The 26,742-nt window shown below is 35.2% G+C and overlaps 1 protein-coding gene across 8 annotated transcripts in view; it reads right to left on the minus strand.

Annotated features, from left to right (window-relative positions):
• Positions 1-26,742, minus strand: part of LOC110457834 (titin-like) — an 84,979-nt gene that overhangs the window by 41,300 nt on the left and 16,937 nt on the right. For 3 of the 8 annotated variants that reach the window (XM_021509270.1, XM_021509267.1, XM_021509266.1), the window contains 2 exons: positions 2,966-3,136; positions 681-782 (listed from right to left, as the gene is read on the minus strand). In XM_021509270.1, the coding sequence (XP_021364945.1) occupies positions 681-782; positions 2,966-2,998 (135 nt within the window). In that variant the 5' untranslated portion in view covers positions 2,999-3,136. Of the gene's footprint in view, positions 1-680; positions 783-2,965; positions 3,137-9,425; positions 9,700-11,148; positions 11,298-15,086; positions 15,436-21,271; positions 21,291-26,742 lie in introns of those variants that run through there. The other 5 variants (XM_021509273.1, XM_021509269.1, XM_021509271.1 and 2 more) reach the window with 5 other exon arrangements.

The raw sequence follows: 26,742 nt of genomic DNA on the forward strand, positions 1-26,742 counted from the left end.
AAACATCTCAACCATGAAACAAAGAAAATCACTCATACATTACAGGAAGCATTCTAACCCAACATAAAAAGCAACTCTAAAAGTTAGCACAAAAATTTCATTCAGGAAAGAAATAGACTAAAAGCAACTGAATATTAGTGACATTTAGTTGTGTTAATTTGTTGTCAGTTCACTTGTTATAGGTGCATGCATAAGTTAGTAAAATCATTTCATAAACTGCGGAAAAATTGCTGTATTTCTCTACGGCAAATTAGAAATATAACTGACATGTCTAAATCTTGTTTTTATTTAGAGTAAAACTTAGTACCAACATATTTTCTGATTTTGTCCCATTTCCACACCCATCACCTCAACATAAACAGATACTTTTTACAGCATTGAAAAATTATTTTAATTGTTTTTTGTTTTTATTTCTAGCCTCAAAAAAATATTTCTATTTTAGGTAGATTTTTTTATTTAATCTTTTCAGTTACATTTAGTTAAAAAAAAATAATCTTAAAGATATTTAAAAGTTTTCTTTTTTAACCTGGATCAATTGATTTTAGTTTTAAACAAACCTTTGAATATTGAGAAATTTATAGAAAGTAGTAAAAGGATATTTGACATTCAGACTCAGCGTAAATAGAAAAGATTGCTAGAGGTTTGAGAAAAACTTGGAAATTTTCCATCAGTTAACAAACCTGCGGACTTAGTGACCCGGTGGTCAAGATATCATCAATGTCAGCATCAAGGTCGTCTTCTTCCAGACCAGCCAACAAGTCCTCAAAACTCCGCTCCATCGTCTGGTGGTGAGCAAAACATTCTCAAGCACAGGTATCACCATAGAGATCAAGCTCATTCAAATACGCGAGTGTACCAAAACTTGAACAGGTGATTTTATTTTAGTCCGAATAAAAATTTGTATATATTTTATCATGCATCAGTATATGTGATAAGAAAAGTACCAAGGTGTGCAATATAAATGGAACAGCTCAGTACAACAACTCAATGAAGTAGTATCAGATCAGACATAATAAATGTACTTATATTTCATCAGGAACAATTTTCAAGTTACATGCATCAAGGGCCAACTGTACACAGTTAAACTTTATTAGAAAATGTATCCATCTGGACGGACAGACAACAGACCATGCACAGAAGGCAGTCCCAACATTTGAACACAGTTACAATTCCTATTTCAAAATTTCAAATTAATGTATAGTTGAATGGAGACAATAAATTTAGAAATTAAAAAATGTATGAAGAATAAAAACAGGAACACACACAAAATTGGCAAATGTAGATGATACAGTATAAGATATCACTGGGTAAAATGGTGTGAGCAAAGGGCAATAACTCTGTATATGGAAAACAATGTTGAAATTGTAGGTTGCAGAGTTCCAGGCATAGGGATGCACACTCTAAAGGACAGCCTGATAGACAGAGATTGCAGTAGATAGTTTATGGACCAAAAATACCTGGCTTACTTATTCTGTACTATTTTTAATCAGCTAGTACTGGTACTGGTAACAAGAAAAAGACATTTTTCTTCTTATCTTGTCTGGAGAATTCCATCTTTGCATATTGCAGAGTTATCTTCTCTTGTGAGCAGGTATTGATTGTTATGTCATTGGTTTGTGCGAGAAAATTACGTCGCTTTTTCTCAAAAATTGATGACGTAACTCTCACAAACATGTGACGTAACAATCAATACCTGCTAACAAGAGAAGATAACTCTGCAATACGAAAAGACGGAATTGTTACAGAAAAATACTTAATGTTAATGGTTTGACGCTAAAAAACCTTCTGTTAATAACTGATAGGAATTGTTTTCCATAATATAAAGGGCTGCATATATACTGGTGAAATATTTTGCACTACACCTATAGGCACTAGAAAAAGTCTTTATTCTAATGGGAAGGTTTTTAATTTTCAACTAGAAACAAAACGCACCAGGAAAAGCCAATAATCTATTTTAATCGAATTATTTTCTTAGAAACAAACAAAATGCTGATGTTGCATATTAGATGATTTGTAAAAATATGTACATGAATATATATACTATATAAAGTATTATATATATGTGTGTAATAATGAAAATATGATATAAAAGAATATATATATAAAGATATTTTTCCACAAAACATGCTATTGTATATATATGGTGAGAATATTAGGAGAAAAGAGACAATTATAAATTTGGGGTGTGTGATGGGTGTCTATCATTAATATTAGTGCCAGTTTAAAAAGGTTATCAAATATCAGGAAAAAGTGTGATCACTGCATCGAAGTTCAAACCACTGTTAGGTTATTTGGGAAACAAAATATGTGATAACTCAACTCTTTTTAATTCTAATATATAAATATGTAACTTACTTAATACAAAAATCATTCATTCATTAATTAATTAATTAAGAATCACATTCAATACATCATTAAATATTGGAAATTATTCAAAAGCTATGTTTTTAAATTTGCAACCTCTGTAATGATAAGCCTTATACATGTATATACCATGCTGTTCGAGTCATACTCAGCATATATATATGCAAGGAGTTACCAGAGATCCGTTAATTCAATAGAGAACAATTCCCACATACTGGTATCTACTAGCTAATATTATGTATTAACTAGCTTTGCTCTTCTTCACTATTTCGTGTTTGGAAATTCGGCATATTCGTAAATAGTAATCTGTTTCAGTTATTTCCACACTCCAGGTACAGTAGAAAGATTTTACGAGCCTGTTACAGTATTGATTTTTCTCTCTCTCCCGATATCGCCTATAAACATTCCGGCACATGCAACATGCCTTGTTTGTGTTATGTATCTCTAACAATAAAACTAAACAAAAAGATATTTAAAGCGAAATGTTGTAACTGTTTGATCGTACATAATTTTACAGACTATACTAACACAGTTGTTTATAAAATCACATTCATAGGTTAAGTAGTCATGCTATTTCTGTACAAGTGCTTGAAATTCTCACCCTGTTCAGTTTGCCCCGTTTAGGATCTGCCATGTTTTCTTCCCTTTCGGAGGGCCAAGTTTCGTTTGCAAAGTCAAGCAAATTAGGTCGCCCTGCAGGCTGGACAGTGTCCGAATCTGATCCAGAGGTCACTGTCCACTTCTTGAGTGTTGGCTCACTTTCCGATGTCTCCTGTTAACACAAAGTCAAGGTTACATAAAGGTCAATCAAGATTATTACTTTCCCTACCATAGAAATATAGAAAACGGCCAAGGTCAGTCTATATCACTGTGAGAGAGTGGAACTCCAATAGGCCGAAAAATAAAAAAATACTTGTACTTCCCGTGAAAACTATGAGGTCAGTCTACATCACAGAGAGTGGAACCCCAATAGGCCGAAAGTTAAAAGATACTTGTACTTCCCGTGAAAACTATGAAAAAAGTTACAAGGTATAACACAGTGAAGCACTGATCTAAATATTAATGTTCCGTATTCAATTGTCATCACTTGCTTACTGTCAATGGCTAAATGTTTCCATTTCTTAATAATTCCTTTATGCATTTTCCTCAATACATTATCAAACAATACATGTCCATGTCAACTTAGATATTACCATTCATTTATAAAGCCATCATTTCTCTAGGCAAATGGTCTGGCAGTATAATCATTGTACAAGAATTTACTGTATATGTAGACAAACATTATTTTTTCAAAACATCTTTTTTTCATTTGTTATATGGAGTACATTACAGTACAGTATATATACATACTCTGTCTTTTGAATTTCTTGTTCAAAATTGGCGTAAAATTTTACAAGTAACACATTTAAATGTAGTGTAGGTAGATTTACCCAGAAAAAGGGATCTTTAGTAATTATAAGCCATCAATCTGACTCTGATGGTGTGCTAATCTACCTATACGATTCCAGATATACTTGTTCAGTGAAAATCTTGTTTCATCTATTTGGAAAGTTTCACCCAAATTTGTCTGGAATAATGAGGTTCCACCACACATGTAACGAGTGAAATGAAGGTCAAGTATATTCTGCAACATTTCTCACATACAGGTAAATTGACTTATTGATTAATGTTACTGAGGTCAAATCAAACATTAACACAATTAAATGCATTAAAAATATTTAAATCCGCGGAAAACATTATATATTTATACCCGAATTAAATTGTATTTTTCATAATTTCAGAGAATTCAATACATTCCAATTAATTGTTTTTCAAATTATCCTAAATGAGCAAACAGTTATACTTTTTTTCTATGTTTAATTTTATGTTTATTTAAAAACAAATGTGGCAGCATCCGTGTTTTTATTTTCTGAAATCTTTATCACCTGTTTTGCCGACACATGCATACAATACATACAACAATACTGTATTTATCCTAAAAACTCTGACTACAAAAATTACAAATTCATCAGTTGCCAGTGATTCAGACATTGAATGTTTCCTTCAATTCACTGGTACATACTATTGTTAAATGATGGAGTTTTATAAATAAGTAACACTATAATGTGAAGCCTATTATTGGAGCAACCTTTATCCCGACAAAAAAATGGGGCTGAGAGGTTGCAATTCCAGAACCAGGTGCACCTTAATATTGAAAGCAATAATAATATATATATAAGTATATTAATATAACAATTGTAAATGACCTCTGCCTGTCAAGCAGACTTTACCAACAGAGAAGGGTAAGAAGCCCCGGTACCACAGTACAATATAAGGAAATATGGAAGCAAGATTATTTTCATACAGGTTAATTACCAATGCAGTTTTGGAGGAAAAAAATTACAAGAGCATTTCAATTGAAAAAAGGACATTTGTCCCCAGACCACTGATAGTTGAAATGGCTGGACTTACAAAGCTCAACTGCATATAACCATACATTAATACACACAAATTCTACTGTTACCAGAACCACCTACCATATTTGATGTAATAAGGGTATGGACAGGGGTAAATGGCAAGTAAGGCACTGTTAAATTAAACATGTACATAATTTTTCAGGGCAGCATTGGGTTTTTTTCTATACACTTGTGTACAGTCCCACTTTGGTGGCCTAAGCTATCTGTTTCATAAAACCAGCTGAACAATTTTTTGGCAATTTTAAAATTCCAAAAAAAAATATTCCAGAATTTAAAAAGATAATTAACTGAAATATAGTTATATTTCTAAAATCGCTTGGGGATGGGACACCTTTATTACATCAAATACAGTTTAATTAAGCATGACAAATAAAGCGGTTCACAAAGTTCAACAGATACACAGTTCTCATATTAATTTACAAGTCATCTTTCATTATTTAGCCTTCTGCTATAATTGACAATATTAATCTAAGTCAATACATGCATTTCTATGCACCATTCAAATGTGTCATCAATCCTTGTGTACTATTCGTATGTGTCATCAATTCTTGTGTACCATTCAAATGTGTCATCAATTCTTGTGTACTATTAAAATGTGTCATGAATTCTTTTGTACTATTCAAATGTGTTGATTTGTAGAACTCTTCTGAAATGGAGATGCATAAATAGTTGTTAGGTAGCCTGTATCCTTAATACATTAGATATGGCAGAAAGCCTACACAACATTATAGATCAACCCTCACAGCTGTGGATGTACATCCATCATTTACACAATAAAATGACAAAAAATAGAAGTGTCCATTCCAACGAAATGTGTCATGTAAGTTTTGTGTATACCTACATACCAACATGTCAAGCACAATTGTTTCCAGTGAATATGTTGTACAATATTTCTACATCAAAACTAGCAGTGGTGTAATGGTTAACATATGATAAAATGCAATTCAATTAAGGATGGAAACGCATATTCAATAAATATTTATGATGATATGCAATAAAAACTCCATCCAAACACACTCCATAATGTATAATATCTTGGAGAATACAGAATACATTTGGATGAAACTGTGTTGAATACCATCATAGTGTTGAAAAGATGTCTTTAAGTACAAAACAATATTCAACAAAGTATTTCATCTTTCTATATGGTTTCGTTTGGCTCATGATAAATTTAAATAAACTTCTATTCAACCAATGGTGGAACTCTTTTCTATGGTCAGGCAACACATATCAATCAGAAACCATTTGATATTTCCTTCATAATTGAAATATGATGACATGTCATGATTAGAACCCAATTACTCAAGAGGAACAGTCTCCAAATGGTAATCATTCACTCGTAATAGCTCCAGCTCTTCCTGGTTTAAAACAATACTAGTGGTAGCTAGGTTTACCTAATTTTCATAATTTTCATAAAATGGAAATTTAGATATGTATCATTATCAATCCAATTTATTCAACTCTCATCAGTTTTATGACATTTAAACACTATTCTGTAGCATCTTTTCATCTACTGATAATCATTTTGAATCTAAGGACATGTTTTTATTTCAATATCAATAATTGAAAAAGACAACTTAATTTTATTTCACATACATAAAAAGCATTTTATTTGATATGGACAACTGATAATGAAAAAAAAAAATGCCCCAAGATAAATGCAAATTGTCCCCAAGGCCAGGAATCAAACCCAAGCTTACCTTGACCTCAGAGTTCCAACACAAGTTCTCCCCGAGGCCAGGAATCAAACTCTAGCTTACCTCGTAACCTAAGTGGTCTGTCCCTGAAGCCAGGACTGAAACTTAAGCTTATGATTTAACTTAGACTTTAAAGATCCAACACAAGTTGTCTCCGAGGCTAGGACTCAAACTTGAGGTTACCTTGACCTTGGAGGTCCAACACAAGCTGTCCACTAGGCCAGGAATCAAACCCGAGGTTACCTTGACCTCAGAGATCCAACACAAGTCCCAAAGGCCAGGAATCAAACCCGAGGTTACCTTGACCTAAAATAGTAGACCAACGCAAGCTGTCCGCTAGGCCGGAATCGAAACCGAGGTTACCTTGACCTCAGAGGTCCAACACAAGTTGTCCCTAAGGCCAGGACTCAACCCTGAGCTTTCCTTTACCTTAAAGGTTAAACACAAGTTGTCCCCAAGGCCAGGACTCAAACCTGAGCTTTCCTTTACCTTAAAGGTTTAACACAAGTTGTCCCCAAGGCCAGGACTCAAACCTGAGCTTTCCTTTACCTTAAAGGTCCAACACAAGTTGTCCCTAAGGCCAGGACTCAAACCTGAGCTTCCCTTTACCTTAGAGGTTCAACACAAGTTGTCCCCAAGGCCAGGACTCAACCCCGAGCTTCCCTTTACCTTAAAGGTTTAACACAAGTTGTCCCCAAGGCCAGGACTCAAACCTGAGATTACCTTGACCTTAGAGGTTCAACACAAGTTGTCCCTAAGGCCAGGACTCAAACCTGAGCTTCCCTTTACCTTAGAGGTTCAACACAAGTTGTCCCCAAGGCCAGGACTCAAACCTGAGATTACCTTGACCTTAAAGGTTCACCACAAGTTGTCCCCAAGACCAGGATTCAAGCCTGAGCTTCCCTTTACCTTAGAGGTTAACCACAAGTTGTCCCCAAGGCTAGGACTCAAACCTGAGCTTACCTTTACCTTAAAGATTCAACACAAGTTGTTTCCGAGGCATTTATAGGACTCAAACCTGAGATTACCTTTAGCTTAGAGGTCCAACAAAAGTCGTCCCCAAGGCCAGGATTCAAGCCTGAGCTTACCTTTACCTTAGAGGTTCAACACAAGTTGTCCCAAAGGCCAGGACTCAAACCTGAGCTTACCTTTACCTTAGAGGTTCAACACAAGTTGTCCCTAAGGCCAGGACTCAAACCTGAGATTACCTTGACCTTAAAGGTTCACCACAAGTTGTCCCCAAGGCCAGGACTCAACCCCGAGCTTTCCTTTACCTTAGAGGTTAAACACAAGTTGTCCCCAAGGCCAGGACTCAAACCTGAGCTTACCTTTACCTTAGAGGTTAAACACAAGTTGTCCCCAAGACCAGGATTCAAGCCTGAGCTTCCCTTTACATTAGAGGTTAAACACAAGTTGTCCCCAAGGCCAGGATTCAAGCCTGAGCTTACCTTTACCTTAGAGGTTAAACACAAGTTGTCCCCAAGACCAGGATTCAAGCTTGAGCTTTCCTTTACCTTAGAGGTTAAACACAAGTTGACCCCAAGGCCAGGACGAGGTTCAACATAAGTTGTCCCTAAGGCCAGGACTCAAACTTGAGCTTACCTTTACCTTAAAGGTTCAACACAAGTTGTTCCAGAGGCATTTATAGGACTCAAACCTGAGATTACCTTGACCTTAGAGGTCCAACAAAAGTTGTCCCCAAGGCCAGGACTCAAACCCGAGCTTACTTTGACCTTAGAGGTCCAACACAAGTTTTCCCAGAAGCCTGGCATCAAACCTAAGCTTACCTTGACCTAAGAGGTCTGTCCCCGAGTCCAGGACTCAAACTTGAGCTTATAATTACTCGACTTTAAAGAGCCAACACAAGCTGTCCACCTTGACCTAATTAGAGGTCCAACACAAGCTGTCTCAAGGCCAGGACTCAAACCCGAGGTTTCCATGACCTTAGAGATCCAACACAAATTGTCCCTGAGACCAGCTAGGAGTCAAATCTAAGCTTACATTTTTTTTGAGGGAGACAAAATTAGGGAGGGGGCTTAATTGCAAGCACCCACCCGGTTCCCAGGCCGGACATTTGCCAAAGTGGGGAGGGGGCTTATTTGTGAGAGGGGGCTTATTTGCGGTCAAATATGGTAACTTGAACTCATTGAGATTCATTAGAATTCTGTCAAACCCTCTAGACCTCATGATGAGACAAATAAAATGCTGAATGACATTGCAACGTTATAGTTCTATATTTACAGGCAATGGTATGATTTTTAGGGATTATAAAATTACTATTATGACAGAAACAACACTATAATTTTGATAAATTGTACCTATGTGTGACAGCTAGTACTCAGTCAATATACATCAATGTCTCCACATATACAATAAATGGAATCTATCCATCGTGAGAGAGGTTAGTAGGAAACATGTAGTAATCTACAAAATCCACACAATTAAGATGACAACTGATAGAAATAACCTGCCATCTCCAATATCTTTAACCCTTTCATCCCTATGTTACTTTAGTAGACTCTACCATGCATTGATATGGTTGTGTCCATTATGGTCTACAGTGGTGACAGGGTTAATTAACCTCATGATCATACAATGTTTATAATTAAAGCTCTATATCTATATATAAATATAAACACTGGAGGATCTCACATGTTCCCCATTTTTATAAGATGTTTATGAAACCAGCTTCAGAGAGCTTCATAAAACTCAGATTGTATGGAAATAAGGTTTGATTAAAAGTTTTGATTTCTCATAAAACCAGTGATATGATTATAAAATAAATATACTGATCACTGTGTTGCTTACATGTATTCAGTTTGAAATTGATATATTTATGGTAATCCTGATGAGCTGAAAACCCTGAAAATTTCATTAAAATAAAATATTGTGTAAACGAGACTCAAACCTGTCCTGAAGAATTCACAGAGTCAGTAAAGACACACAAAATCACTAAAGACTCCAACTCACAGAGTGACAGACACACATATGCTGTATTGTGTGTGGGAATTCAAGATTAAATATAAACAAGTCTACGTCATTATGAGACATGTGTTCCAGGGGGATGATTGAGTTATACATCAGTTATCAGACCCCTGTATTTACATCAGGTCTCTCGTCTCACAAAGTCTGGTTAGTTTTTAAATGTGGTACAATCTTGGCTTCAAGCAAACAAGACTTTTTGATGCAGAACCTGGTTGGGTCATATAACAAATGCCTGCCACAGAAACCTACTAATCCCTCTTTTAGTCACCAAAATAAAGTCTAAAAACCCTGTCAACAGTCCCTGCAGCCAATGAACCCCTCAAGGTCACTGGAGCCTACAAACTGTCACTTTAGTCTATACCCTTCCATTTTCATGGGAGTCTATAAATTCTTCTGCTCTCCTTCACCCAGGAGTCTAAACCCTTGTGTTGTCACTGGAACATACATAGCCCTCTGTTGTCACTTTCTTGTCACAGACAGCTGGGTTATGTAAAAGTTATGCAGACTATTATAAAACTATTCAGATTAAACTAATAATCAATCTTTTGAGTTTTATCTTTGTTTACAGAAAAGAGAACTAATTAAGTCTGATGCAGACATCAAACATACACGTCTACATTAGATAAATATTCTACAGATCACAACCTTGAAATGTTTACCCCATCTTAGTTTTTAATGAATCATATCTAAGCTTGATGTGTCTGGTATGAAGATGTGATATACACTATTGGGAACTCCACATGCTTCATGTATCAAATTATAATTTAAAGTGCTGACAGACCTCCCAGTCTAGTCCCCGTATCTGTCTCGAGATTTAGGACCCAGAGCACCTGTGGGGATTGATTACTGGGTCTAACTGGGACTAATTGGACTGGATAGGAGCACAGCAAGAGGATAACTGGGGCACCACTCCCTGTACTGGAGGAGACTTGGTAAGGCGGCCACATCTCCAATAGGACTCCGGAAAAGAATGGGTAACATGGATATCTATCCATTGCACCTTTGGAAGAGGATGATGCATCACAGTTCATCCTTGAAGCAGGCGGGATAATAGAAACTCTCCAGTAGGACTTAATTGAAGCAGACAGATGACGGGACATCTCTAGTTGATCAGGGAACCTGAGCTCTCCAATAGAACATTAGAGTAGACAGGAAAACAGGAATATCTTTCCAGTGGGACTAAATTGCAGACAGCATTCAATGTACACCTCAATTTTAAAACTAATCGTGCATGACTGTTTTATCTTTTATATCATTACAAAACCTTTAGTGGAAATTCTGTTAACTACAACTCTTTCATTTTCTGACTATCATTACAGGCCCCTATGGTCAGGAAACCGTCTTTAGTTCACATTTCAAATTTTAACAAGATAAATATTTCTCTTTAAAACCATCTTGAAATGGTGAAAAAGTCCATATTGACAATAAACATGTACATGCATGTAAAAACACATTTTGACATGGAACTTAAAAATTGCATAACATTCAAGTTTGAACTTAATTATTTTTTGCACGATCCTCTGGGCTTGCATATGGGTCGACATGAGTAATATCATCTTTACAAATAGAAGCCAATTCAATGTTTGTTTTTGCAGAACATGCGTAAGTTATTCATAGAATTACCTCACCACTATAATGAGACTTACTGACAATAAGAAAGTCTAAGAGTCCAATTTCTACCAGGGAGTAAGATCAGTTTGTACGAGATTATACAGACATCTGTAACCATCCCCATGGTCTAGTAGTGATCGGACCCACCTTCTCTATTATGTCGCAACACTTTAATACCGACTTGTCAAAACAAATAGAGCATTTGTCACGGGACCGGAGCTGTGGTGTAACAAGGCTACACGAGGTGAAGGATGAGTCACGGAGCATCTCTGATCGCGCTGTCAACCTGTTCCTATACCTATCGCCACGGTGACACACTCCATCACCCAATCAGGTGTGTCGACAGATAATTAGGCCCACCTTACCTGTGATCATGGGTCGTAAACACTTAAACAGTACAAAGGTGTTACTGGACACAGGGGCTGTGACCAGACAGGGCATTAATTACATCGGGAGCTATATGACAAGACAGTGTACCTTGACCTTGTATTACATCAGTGTGCGTCAATCTCTATTTCTTAAATCATTTTTCATGAAAAAAAATCAACCGCAATAAAAACAAAAAATACAGACAGAAAACAACATCAATCTACATCGTAATTAATAATGACCCTATCATGTGAACGGCTGTTAACTAAATGACATGTGACAGACAGAGTCACGAAGCCGAAGGTGCAAACAATGTTGAAATATTGAAGTTAAACGTTACAGCTCCTGCGTCACGCGCGATCCATTTTACGCCATATATCATTAATATCCTGGCAACATTTGTACATTTTTAACACTTGATTTTCTGTGTATTTAGAAGGTATCTTAGATGAACAGAATACCACTACACAACAAGTGTTTTAACCCTTTCACCCCTATGTAACTTCAGTAAACTCTTCCATACATTGATTTGGATGAGTCCATTATGGTCTACAGTGGTGAAAGGGTTGATAGAGTATTACATTGCAATCTCTAACAATATGTGTCAAAGACTAATTTCTTGTAAATTCATGTCCTTTCCCTAACTTTCTTTGACCTCAAAAAGAAACACCCATCTAATATTTTTTTGTAAACCTATCGACAGCAACCTTTAAATTCATCAGGATCCTCCCCAACTTTCTTTAGTTACACTGGGATAAATACTCAGATTATGGCAGGTACATGTAGTACTTAGTTAACAAGAGACCCTTAGGCATATACGGGAATTGTTGAAAACTTGGGCTACAACAAACTGTTTTGGGGGTTTCTTAGACTTTTTATGAAGAATTTCTCAGCTGCATTTTACTACTAGTTTATCTCCCCCTAGTTTAGAATCTAGAATCAGACATCCAAGTGATCAATTTTTTTTGAGTTAAACTTTTTTCTTAATAATTCAATATTCTAGAGACGGTGGCCAGTTTTGGGGGGTTCTGGGAACAGTGCTTCTCCTGCAGCACCATCTGGAGTCCTGGGACTATAACAGGAATAGCTTATAATTTTGCAACCTGGTATTCTTGCCTATAGACCTTTCTATATGGATCAGGTCGTTAAATCACAGTTGTCCTTCAGCAGAAAATATTTTCATTTTGTATAAAACTTGCCCTTGTTTAATTGGCCCTGCCTAGCTATCTGTCTCCCTGCTGACGGGCTGGAGACCTTAATACAACTGGTAATGGCCTTATTTTAAAGATGACTAAAATGAATAAGTTTGATTAAAATACGTCATTTAAATGTGGTAGAAGGAACCATTTATGTCATTTTCCTTTATAACAATTCCTTGCGTATTGCAGAGTTATCTGCTCTTGTGAGCAGGTATTGATTGTTTCGTCATTTGTTTGTGAGAGTAACGTCGTCAATTTTTGAGAAAACGACGTAATTTTCTCACCCAAACCAATGACGTAACAATCAATACCTGCTCACAAGAGAAGATAACTCTGGAATACACAAAAACGGAATAGTAAATTAGGGGTCGTGGAATGGTATGAACAGATTTAACTTTTCATGGATTGATCTTTCTGCAATGAAAAAGAAACAGATTCAGGATGTTTGATTCTGTAGAAGAAATTTCTTTGAAAATGTATCATTTGGCTCTAAATCTTGGCGCTACAGGGCTAAAGTCCACATTCAGGCACCTTTGGATCCCTACAGTTCCTCCATTTATCATTCCTACAGAATTGGATACAATGTGGTTGAGTGCTTTAAAGGAAGTTGAAAATGTAAAATGTTAATGGACGACAGACAAAAATATGATGGACAAAAGACAAAGATGAATCACAATCGGTCACCGAGCCTTGATCTATGGTAACCTAAAAGCATGTATTGATCTCCTCCTGTCTGTTAATTCTATAAAACCCTTTATTTTAGTATTATGTAATAGAAATAACCTGATACATGTACATGTAATGTCAAAAGATCAAATTTCATCAAAGTTATACAGGAATAGAAAATATCAAGATTACAGATAAAGGCTGAAAGTGGGAGACAAATGTTTTAACCCATAACCCTTAAAGTCACATTTGAACCTTACCAAATCAAAGACCGGGCAAGTCCAGTTTGAATATAAAGGGTGAATGAGTTAAGAATGGATGCAGTATATATATCTTTATCAAGTTTTACAATTCAAGCTTGATAACATATATGTGTAGTTATACTGATGGAAATCTTGAAAGCTAGTTTGAGATGAACGAAGCAAAAGGCGGGTTATGCCGACTGCACTGAGTAACATTTCCCCCATATACATAAAAGTTGAGCACTCCAGACTTAACCAATCAATACGGTACATCCTCTCGCAAATCTACTTATCAAGGATCAAAGCCATGCAAAGTGAGGTCTTTCTGCATTCATCCTTGCATAAGACCGTGTAGTGTATTATGTTTATCCCTATTTGGCTGTTAGCTAAATATCCGTGGCGACAAATTCTCTTTCTTTTCTCGCAAAATTCAGTTATATTGGTTGGATGTTCTTTCTGCAAATTGTTCGGGCCTTTTATGTTTTTAGATATTTCCAGATGATTTCCAGACAACTGTAAAATACCAGAATACTGCATTTATGTATCGAAATCCATAAATACATGTATAAGAAATAATCTGCACATGTTATGGAAAGGCCGGATTCAAAAAGGGTGTGCAATTTTTATTTCTTTAATTTCCCAACATTTTCAAACTCCTAGTTATATATTCCACCATAATATACAAACACGGTTTGATTAAATTTCTTCTATCACACTAAATGTACACATGAAATGTTACGAACTGCATTTTTACCTGACTAATCAAATATAAGGTAGCATAACAAAGAGAATTGTAGGGAAGATTTTGAAATGCTGATTGACCATGCATGCATTGTTCGGGCACATGTTGCATCTGTTGTCTAATAATCCATGGTATTCGACCAACGAATATTTTACTGGTAACAAAAAACACAACTTTAGTTTCATTCAGCCTAACCCAGACAGAGCTACAGCTTTTGGATGGGTTACAGATAGCTAACATACAAGGTTATCGTAAAAGTGACACTGGGGATACATAACATTTTAAAATGTCAGAAACATTGCCTCTAGTTAGACTTCAGTTTTCCTGAGGGTATTACAGCTCATAAAACTAAGACATTTTTTATGTGAAAAGTGAAAACTTCATAAAAAATAAAATGAATTTATAACATTCCAGTGAAAATATAACAATTTAAGTAAATCTATATACTAGCCCCTGTTCATGAACAATATTCCCAAGAAAGTTATGAAAAAATAAATCTCAAAGGATTTTTTTTCCAAACCCCAGCAAAAACTTTCTATGGAAACAATTTGATGTACTTTTTCAATATTTGCTTAGGAACTTATATTATGTGAAACATGTGCCCGAAAGGCATGTATGCAATCCACATGGTTAAACTTTGACATTATAAAAAACACAACCAATGTACTTTAACTTTCACTGTAAGATGGCAAGACTTAAACAAACTGACCATCGGGTCCGGATGCTGACTAATTGGCTACCTGGTCAATACATACCTGTCTATACCTGTATTTTCCACAGCAACAGGAACACTTTTTGGACACTTTGTTACCCATAGTTTCGTGAGAAATGTTCCGAAATCAAGACTCATTTCACCAAACAACCTCTTCACATCGAGGGAAAAAAACTTACAACTTTGCCAAATTTTCGATGTGTGTAGTGTATATATGTGTAACCTGCTATGGAATGCAGTAATCCAGTAAAAATCTGCCAAACACTCTCTGTTGAAGGGATAAAGTTTCATTCTCAGGCTGAGTCAAATTTCAGCTGTTTTGGATCCCTTTCACCCAACACTTCCTTACCAAAAGCCCAGTGTCTTTGATGCTCTGTATCATAGCACTATGTAGAAGGGTGTCTACACTTCACCACTTAAAAGCATCAACAGCTTCCAGCTACATTCAACAAGAAGATAAACAATTCGGGTTGTCTCAAAACTGTTTTGAATAAATCACCACCAACATCAACAATTTTGTAAACAACTTAAGAAATTGCGTAACATGTGTATGTAAAAAAAATAATCAAAAAATAACAGAACAATTTAAATATTTGTTTAAATCAACTTGTACACTGGTCAGAAGCTAAAAGTACTCATGAAATCATGAGATTAGTAGGGGGTGGGGTGAGGGGGGAAGGGAGGTAATGATACACACATGTAGGGATAACCTCATACATCATACGCTAATTGGCACTCTCAGCCATTATATTATCACAACATGGGTATCACAGTGCTGCAGATCTGTTTGTTTTGTCATTGCTGGCGCCATAACATTTAATCTGACCGCCCTAATAGTAAACAATATCTGGGGTCCACTTCTCAGTTCTAACTGCACTGCTGGAGGAACTGATTGATAAGACGGAGTTTATTTTAATGGTTTAGATCCCCTGTATTATGACACATTCATAGACGCATCAAAGTTGTATATTTATATAGGGGTTAATGAGCAGTAGATTCTCTTGTGGACTGTTAATGAAATAAGTCATTTCTCACTTTCAAACAAATTCTTTTGGGACTAATTAAGTACAACCAAGACATTTCAGTCAGGGCAATTAACTGGCATATGGCCACTACAAATCAGAATCACTGAGTCATTGGTTGTCAGAATTCCTACATTTGTTCTAAAACAAGCACTCCTCTCATTTATAATAATAGTTGGTATCATTTCTTTAAGATTTAGAAACTCATACTTATGTTATTTGAGTTAGAGTGACTTCCATTAAGGATCTATGCTACCTTACCTTACGCTATGCTACCTTTTTCCCGTGATTTGTGTTAGAGTCATCTGCCATTAAAATATATACCTTAGACATTATACATAGACTGGCTATAGCTACCATCCCCCAAGTTTTTATGAAGAATTTCTCAGCTGCATTTTACTACTAGCTTATCTCCCCCTAGTTTAGAACTTAGGGTCTGGTCAAATCTGGAAAAGCACTCCCCGTAATAGTGGAGAGTGCAGAAAGGTCAAGAAAATATAGCATTACTGAGATCATTCTGATTCTAGAATCAGACATCAAAGTGATCAAAAAGTTTTGAGTTAAACTTTTTTCTAAATAATTAAATATTCTAGAGATGGTGGCCAGTCTACATTATACACTGCGACTCCAATTTGTGTTAGAGTGACTTCCCTTAAGGATATATGCTACCTCACACATTATTCCTGTAATTTGTGTTAAGAGTGACTTCCTTTAAGGATATATGCTACCTTACACATTATTCCTGAGATTTGTGTTAGAGTGACTTCCCTTAAGGATATATGCTACCTCACACATTATTCCTGTAATTTGTGTTAAGAGTGGCTTCCCTTAAGGATATATGCTACCTTAAACATTATTCCTGAGATTTGTGTTAGAGTGACTTCCCTTAAGGATATATGCTACTTTACACATTATTCCTGTAATTTGTGTTAAGAGTGACTTCCCTTAAGGATATATGCTACCTTACACATTATTCCTGAGATTTGTGTTAGAGTGACTTCCCTTAAGGATATATGCTACCTCACGCATTATTCCTGTAACTTGTGTTAAGAGTCATCTCCTATTAAAATATAAACGTTAGACATTATACACTGCGACTCCAATTTGTGTTAGAGTGACTTCCCTTAAGGATATATGCTACCTCACGCATTATTCCTGTGGTTTGTGTTAAGAGTCATACCATTACAATATATACCTTAGACATTATACATTATTCCTGTGGTTTGTGTTAGTCTAGCATCCCTTATATATGTGCCACCTTTAACCTTCTTCTCTTGATTCATTTATCATCATCACCATAAAGTTAAATTGGTATTATCTAACAATTTATAATCAACACTGTCTAAAACTGTATAATAAGCCTTATCTAATCAGTTTAATAACCACCTGTTATCAAGGCATGCACCTTTAACTGTGTCATCAACCAATCAACCCAGCCGTGTAATTACCATTTGTAAAAGATTTATAATGAGAGTTCCTCAACTGTAGTTGGCTGTAGAAGTTGGGGACATTTGATTCCGATTTCTGTTTCCTTTTATAGTCTATGCTCCTGATGAGTATGTCCCATAATCTGATCACAAACTTCGGGAAAAAATCCTCAGCTAACTGCAAGAGTTTGATTCTTTCCAAAAACACCCAGCAAACTCAGACTTTCCCAAGAACATAATTTAACCCTGTTTCCCTACTTTTCCCGAAGGGGTGAAATGTGGCATTTCAAATTTGAGTCTTTAATGATTTAAGTCGGCAGGTTTATCGATCCCTATTTCCTCGGCTAGCCATGAGACAAAGAACAAGACAACATGACACACCATACCACCATTGATACGGAAGGCCGTCTGTTTTGTGGTTTTTACCTAAATATTATTTCTGGTGCAATAAATTTACGCTAGAATCAGCTTTGCTGGTGATGTAAAGGCCACTGGCATTGATTATCGAAGTCTTGAGTCATAATCCCACACAATATTGTGGTATGTACTGTTCCCTACATCACAATAGATGACAGAGGTGTCTGCTCAATCAATATTGGTTTAAAGATCCACAAAATTGTGAATGTTTATATCTACTCAATATAAACAAAGTTTGTGAATGAAAAGTAATCTGCTCAATAGATGAGCAAACACAATGCACCCATTCACCCCTAAAGTCACAGTTCAACCTAACCAAATCAATGAATGGGCAAGTCCAGTTTAAATATGTAGGGGTCAATGAGTTTATTATGAGTGTCTGTTCAGTGAAAGTGTACATAGTGGGGTTTTCTGTTCGATTCATTGTAGACAAGAGCTGTCTTAACCCATCTTCACCTGAAGACACATTTGAACTCTTCTGATTCAAAGGTTTGAATAGTCCATAATGAAATTTCAGGGGTGAATGAGTGAATATATTGGAAAACTGGTACATTTGTATATCACAATACACAGGCATATCATATCACAATACAGAAAGAGAATACTGCTGTATCACAATATTTTTCACAAACTTATGTTTATGTTTAACATTGTACTTGTCAAGCAGCAAAATCTCATCCCAGTATCAATTAAAGTAGCGAGTTCCAGTTCTGTGTTGTACCTCCAATGAGAAGAGTTCCAATTGATCTGCTTTTTATCATTCATGATATTTGTTACATTAACACTTTTTAGAGGCACAACTGAGACTGATTTCAAAACGTTTTAAATCCCTTAAAATGCCTGCAACTTAAAATTTTCTTTGTATAAAGTTACACACAAGTTAAACAGGAATGTATACGGTAATACTTATCAAATACTTATCACATTAGATATATAAGATTCTGTAGAATGAAAAAATGATTTGTATGGGAAGAAACAGCTGTGACTCGAGGTTTATTGAAATTTACATTATGTTATGACATTTATGATATATATTGTAAGGTTAAAGTTTTTTCTTGTGTTAGAAAGTTTCTTCAGTATTGTTGACTCATTTACCCCTGAAAATACATTTGATTTCTTCCAATTCAAAGGTTGGAATATAGTGCATCATGAAACTTCAGGGGTGAATGAGTATGAATAAATTCACAACTACACTAATTTTTCTGGCTGTGAAAACTATTTATGATTTTCTCATGTGTCACTATAGCCTCTTATAACATTATTACTTACAAGTCACCAGGTTTTAACATTCATAAATCACTTGTAAGTAGAACCGACTACTCCACAACCAGACATAACAATAAATCGCACATCTTGTATTCCCCCCCAGTCCCTATCTGTCTTTGGTAAAGAAAACCTAACGCCACAGGTCAAACTACACCAGCACAGCCTGTATATTACTTCATCACAAGTTACACTATTATGACCTGACCTTGATCGCCTGTGTTACCCAGAGATGATAGGCAAGATTAACTCATCAGATGTTTATGCACCCATATATTAATGTTATCGAGTGAAGGAAATCACTTCCTGTTCTCACTACATGTAGTATTGGATATACACGATTTCTCTTCTCTCATGTTAATATTTCACCCTTTTATAATTATCAACCGTGCGGCAGTTTTTCTAAAAAAAATATAATTTCAGATTTCTTTTAAAGAAATTTATGGAAAAATTTCCACTGCTAAGTGATGAATCTTGCAAAGTAAACAACAAGCCAGTAAAAATGTCAACAACAACAACAAGAATCATCTTAATATGCATATTTTCTAGACAGTAATTACTCATGAAAGGCGCTACATGAATCTTGTTCTATATTAAATGCTTTCACTAGGCATCTAAAAGGCTGGGAGGCTAAACAGGTGCTTTTTCCTGCGAAGCCTTGTCTTTCGCAACAATTGGCATCACACACTAAGAACTATACAGATTCATATTGGAAAAGCTAGTGATGATAACAAAAATTATCTTAAAGGGTAACAGTGACCTTAATCTACGCAAGTCATACAAACTCTTTGATATGAACAGAATGACCATGCAGTATCGCAAAACCCTTGATCTCCTCAAAACATTTATTGTAAATTAAGAGAGAACAAATTAATGCCTCTCTGTTGTAGAATTAACATTATTTTAATAATAACCGACCAAAATTCATAGAAATTGTGACCTTGACCTGGCGAATAAAAGCAAGCCTTTTCTATAGAATTTTAAGGCTTAGCCTTAATGTCAGGTGCAGATAGTCAAGTTGGTTGATACACAGATACACACAGTTTGTATGCTGACTATAGGAATGTTTACATTTCCTCTGCTGTCCGCTCTATTATATAAATAAAAGTAACTTAATTGAAAATTGTTCAATCATGAATGTGTTTCAAGGAAAGTAAAAGTTGGTGCTCAATGACTATAAGCCCAGTATATAGTATTAGGATGATAATTAATACTGCAAAAACAGACGATATCTATATCAGTTGGTGCAGTTTGTAATATCAAACAATGATAACCTGTTCACCCCTAGGTAACTTAAGTAGACTCTACCATACATTCATCTGGAGGAGTCCATTATGGTCTACAGTGGTGAAAGCTTTAATTACTAATACCCATCACACCACCTTACAACTCTATTTAGACTACCTTATTTGCACCATTCACATAGAAAAAGAAATCTCACAGTTATCAACTTATCTGCATTCCAACTGATAATGTCAACAAAAGTTTATTGAAATATGTACAACACTAAAGGAGGCTAAGGAGCGGTAGTCAGGACCTTTGTTAAGTAAAGGGGCATAACTCTGTGACAAAGTATCAAAATGAAAAATACACAGCATATATTTGTCAACCTTGTAATAATTATTGATAAGTATATAGGAGGTTTCAATGAAACACAAGCAAGCAGCACTCTAGAAATAGTCCTGGAGATAAAGTTGTGTCTACAAATATCCTGATTCCAGTATAACACCCTAACTTCACAGCAGAGTATTTAATACTATATATACATGAGCAAAGTATTTTAACCTATCAATCAATCAATTTAAACAGGAAACCTGTAAATGACATACCTCTTCAAAATGACCTTGATACAAAGGTTAAAAGTTCCCTTATCTATAGACAGTTGGACAGATGCACCAGGATGTTGACTCGCTTCCCTTTCCATCTGCCATTTCCTTTTCAGCATTGTCAGTGCAAACATCAATATATGAGCTTTCACAATGTGTATTAATACATCATGGTCGGTGAATAAACTAACAGAGACAAATCAACGCTAACGACAGTCAGGCCTTAATTAACTAATGGCAAATTATAAAAGATAAACAGGTTCACAAACTCACAGTGTAACTAGTAGGGACGTCACAGCTATAATCCCAGCAATGTCAGGCCTTAATTAACTAATGACAAATTATAAAAGATAGACAGGTTCACAAACTCACAGTGTAACTAGTAGGGACGTCACAGCTATAATCCCAGCAATGTCTTCTTACACGATTTTTTTGTGAGTGATTTTTCCTGAGTGGTGTGAGATAGCCTAGCTACCCTTTGTACATCAGGATATGTCGATATGATACAAGTACATAATTAACAAGATAACACTATCTACGTTATCACTCTCCTAACACAAATCAATGTTAGGTACTACAGTTTGTATAGGTATTGTATACGTAGCTGTCACTACCTTTAACTTTCCAACCATTTTTAAAATAATTTACTCCAGAAATCTTTCAGGTCTAGTCATTCGATCCTTGTGCAAATTTAAAAAAACCATTCTTTTTCAAGATGTAATTTAATTTTTTTAATTGTAATCCAAATTATTAAAAAATCGTTTCAATCCTTTATGCTGTCTCTCAGGATTGTTTCGTATTGTTGAATCCTGTAGTTTATGTAGCTTGTATCTATCAGAAATACTACAGGTATACATGTATTAAGCTAACAAGACTTTGAGTGAAAGTGACAACTATGACTCCCTATAACCTCTCAATACTAGTAACCTTATCATATCCTCAGGTGTTCCCCAATAACCCCTGTCACTCCTCCCGACAACAGTAGACCAGCTAAGATCAATGCCAAGGACAGTCCAGCGACTGTTGAGGGGGGTTTCCGAGGGCTTCATGAAACCCATGTTCTGCAGATTGTTGTCTGAAAGCTACCTAATTGACAAGATCATGAAACTGTTTCATGCTCGGAAATGTCCCCCTAACCTCGTCTGGTAACGCCCTCAGGTAAATACTGGGATCTAGATCCGATAGTGTGGTCTTACGGTAAAAATCTTTATACATATCAATATCAATTTAAAAAGAAACAAAATGTTTATATTAACATAAATGACTGGACTTTTATGGATGGGATGTAGGAATGTTTATCTATTACAGCTTGCTATCAGTCTAGTTCAGCCAAGTAACTGGTACATTGTGTCACAGTTATTTTTAGCATCACTCCTTAGATCTCTTCAAATATACACCACTCTTGTCATTTTTAAACTTTCATTTAATATTTTGCACAACAAAATTTACCTTTTGTATAATTCTTCAGAACTGATTATCCCCACAACCACTATAAGTTTCCCCACTCTTGACTCATTGGATAGACCTACAAGGAATCGGTTAACATTTTTGGTGGGTAAAACCCTTAACGTTATTTTATTGGTCCATCTTTTAATTATGATGTGTCATGTAATATGCTTTTCGTTGTCATCTTTCATTGTGACGTCATGGAAACAGAAATAATATATTTCCAAGAGAAACATGATTTTCTAGATTTGAATGTTATAGGAAAGAGTTTTAGCCCCCTCAAAATTGTGATGGCTTGTTATCATGTTTATCATACTCTCATTAGTTTATTTTCAAATTGTAAAGACACTTGGCGAACGGAACCTTGTTTATTTTAAGAATTTGAAAATTAAATAACTCGATTAAGATAAACATGATAACCGAAAATTCACTCCTTGGGGACCTCTAAATCAAGGAGAATATTAATATGAACTTTCACCCTTTTGGGGTGAAATGGTGAGACCTTGACTGGAGGGGACGAGTTATTAAGTTGCCAAACACGACCTTTGGAAATTAAAGCGTTTGTCAACTTTAGAATCTTCCCCCCAATGGTTCAGCCTCCCATCCCTCCCATGTCACATCTAAGAGAGGGAATAAGTCTGTTTTCTTACCCTGTTGGGTCCTATCATATGTTGACATTACAATAATGCATGGACATATAATTGTTATGACTTGGCGATTCCCTTGCCTAAACTCCAAGATGAAAACAAGTATATCTCACACCAGAAAATTGTGTATACAGCCTTCTAGGGTAAGAATATAAATATCCCAAAAAAGATTTTATCAAATTTTCAAATCTTGAATAAATTTGAATAAAGATTTATGAACATAATTAAGATACAGACTGTGTCATTGATATAATGCCTTACACACCATGACACAGCATTCTATTCTTTAAAATCGCAGATAATAATAATAGACTTTTACCAATTTAAATTAAAAAGGGTTACTTTTCTAACTATAGAACATCTGGGCCCAGATACATTACATGTCATAATGCCTAATCCTTTCATAGAGTGAAACTTAAAAGCTTTGTTGTTTTTTCCTTGTAAATGTCAAAGGAGAACGTTAAAAATCTTCAACAACCTCCATCTTAATGCCAGTTTGTTTTATAGTTTGTGTGGCTGTTGCACCCTGTAAGATCGTAATCGGAGCATGTGTTGATCGAACAATAGGTGATGATAGCTACGTGCACTGTTGCACATGTGTGACACATCCTCGGCATATTCACTGTTCCTCAACAGTAGTTACCATCAATATTGTATAGAAAACCAAATTGGAGTAGAAAATATTCCCATTGAATAAACCTCCATGGGTTAATCTAGGAATTGTTTATAGCTAAGTTTATATTTCTGTGTTTTTGTCTCAGTATTTTATTTCCCACTTTACCCAATTTGCTATTTATTCTCAGTAAAAGGAAGAGTTGGTTACAAAGTGTCTCAATAAACCTGATTTAACCCGAGCTGATAAAAAGGTGATACTATGATGTGTAAATAAGTGGACTAAAACTTTAAACAGGGTTTACAGCTCAGCCTAATCTGGTGCACACAGCAATGATAATAATGTGTTTATTCTACTGTAAACAGAATTCTTTAAATACATTGCCACACAAACACAGCTATAAAACCCATTTTCAAACAAGTGCTTGTTTTTGTCAATACTGTTAAATGTACATTTACCTATCCAAGGGAACTGAAAATGTGTCCTTTAAAGAGGGACAGACTTCATACTGAAGTTAAAACACAACAGGAACTGGAATAATAGTCCTTCTTAGACAGGTGATCTTTATAAAGAGGTTCAAATTCAGTAAGAAATAAATTACTTTACGGTACAATACTGTAGGTGATTTTTATTAAGATTCAAATACAATATGAACTGGAATAACAGTCTTTTAAAGACAGGTTATCTTTATAAAGAGGTTCAAATTCGGTTAGAAATGAATAACTTCTTCAAAAGTAGGAGATTTTTATTAAGATTCAAATACAACAGGAACTGTAATAAAAGTCCTTCTTAGACAGGTGATCTTTATAAAGAGGTTCAAATTCAGTAACAAATGAATTACTTCTTTAAAAGTGCAAGATTTTTATTAAGATTCAAATACAACAGGAACAGGAATAAAAGTTCTTCTTAGACAGGTGATCTTTATAAAGAGGTTCAAATTCAGTAACAAATGAATTACTTCTTTAAAGGTGTGAGATTTTTATTAAGATTCAAATACAACAGGAACAGGAATAAAAGTTCTTCTTAGACAGGTGATCTTTATTAAGAGGTTCAAATTCAGTAAGAAATGAATTACTTCTTTAAAAGTAGGAGATTTTTATTAAGATTCAAATACAACAGGAACTTGAATAACAGTCCTTTAAAAACAGGTGATCTTTACAAAGAGGTTCAAATAAATAGAAACTACAATAAGTTCATTCTGTAGAAAGATATCTATACAGTTTACAGAGGTTGAAATACAAAGGAAGGAATAACTCTAAAACTTCAACTATACAATTAAGCCAGTCAAAGTTTTCTTTTTCTCACTCACAAATCTATTTTCATGTGATACAAAAATTTCACTGGGAATTGATCTATATATATATGAACCCTTCAATTTCCATTCAAAAAGGATTTCATTGAAAAACAAACCGTATTATTGGAAATTGCTGCTATTACAAGTAACTTAACTCATTGACCCCTGAAATTGCATAATGAACTATTCCAACCTTTGAATTGGAAGAGCTCAAATGTGTCTTTAGGGGTAAATGAGTTAAGTATTAAAAGCATTGTCTGCTCAGTAGTGGGTAACTTATACAACTACAAATAATGTCAATACACTAAATCATAATCTTTAGCGTTATCACTAATGGTACAAATGCTTTGTGGTGGAATAGGAACAAATCTAACCCAGAAGGACAAATTCCCACAAACTCAGATGAATATGAACAGCTTATTGTATTTAGTGCGTACATTATATATAAAGTGGTCCAATTCACGGGTGAAAGCCATAACCGGTTTATAACTTTTTCCAAGAATTCACATTGAAACCTAAATGTAAATAAATCCTATACAATATACCTTTATCAATACAATCTACAATACACTCAGCCAGGTATATTTAGGCCTTAAAATTGACAAATACCGGTATATATATATGTGTGTGTGTGTGTGTGTGTTTGTATATGAAGACTGTACCAATTTACTTGATATTATCGATCTGAATATATAGCTATAGCAAGCTGAAAACTTGACCGTCCTACTCTATACATCAGTTACCTGATAAAACCTTTACTACATACATGATCACACTGTTCCTGCTTCTGCATTCATTAGACACCTCATTTTACCATTTTAACTATGTATTTTTTTATTGAAATGTTCATGATAAATCAGTTACTACAAACTGTACAGTCCATAGATCAAACAAGCATGTCTGATCGGACAGATATTTGCTGGACAAAATTTTAAAAACAAAACATTTAAAAATTTGACACTGTATATAGGTCTTTCCTCTCATGCAACAGGCATTAAGGGCATTTCCCTCCATACTTTTATTTTTTCTTCAAGCTGTTGTAGTTCTATATGCAGCTTACTATAGCACACTGAGGTTTGTTAGCTTGAAGCTACATTTAAACTTCACCAAACAGACAGGCCGACACTGTAACGAATTAGGGAACACCAACGGGATACACCATTTTTATCCGACACATTAATCTGTTCAGCAGGTTTCAAGAGACCACAATTACCCTGGTACTTATAGATCACTTAGTTCAAGTTTTGTCATTTTGTCACCTAACTGTACATGGAAGGGATATAATTTATTTGAGGAGTAAATTGATAAAATCACATGATTGTGAGAGTTTGTACAAAATTACATAGTTTTTAAACAAGAGGCCCAATGGGCCTGCATCGCTCACTTGGTATAAATCTCACACTTGTAACCTTAAAAGTGATTTAAAATAAAGCTACAGGCAAAATATCAGTATTTATGATTAAAATTCATTCAAAAGAGCCTGTAATTTTTTTTAAAACATTTCACCCCTGTGATTGAAAGTCGAACAAAGTCATAATGTTGAACAAATTTTATAGCCTTTCATCTCAGGATGCAACTTGCAAAGTATCAACATCCTGGGACCCATGGTTATTCAGAAGAGGTCGTTTAAAGATTTTAAACAAATTTGACCCCTGTGACCTTGAATATAAGTCAAAGTCATTCACTTTAACAAACATAGTAGTCCTTGATCCCAGCATGCTACTGACTAAATATCAACATCCTG

Source organism: Mizuhopecten yessoensis, unplaced genomic scaffold (assembly GCF_002113885.1).
Source record: "Mizuhopecten yessoensis strain PY_sf001 unplaced genomic scaffold, ASM211388v2 scaffold9331, whole genome shotgun sequence".
NCBI lineage: Eukaryota > Metazoa > Mollusca > Bivalvia > Pectinida > Pectinidae > Mizuhopecten > Mizuhopecten yessoensis.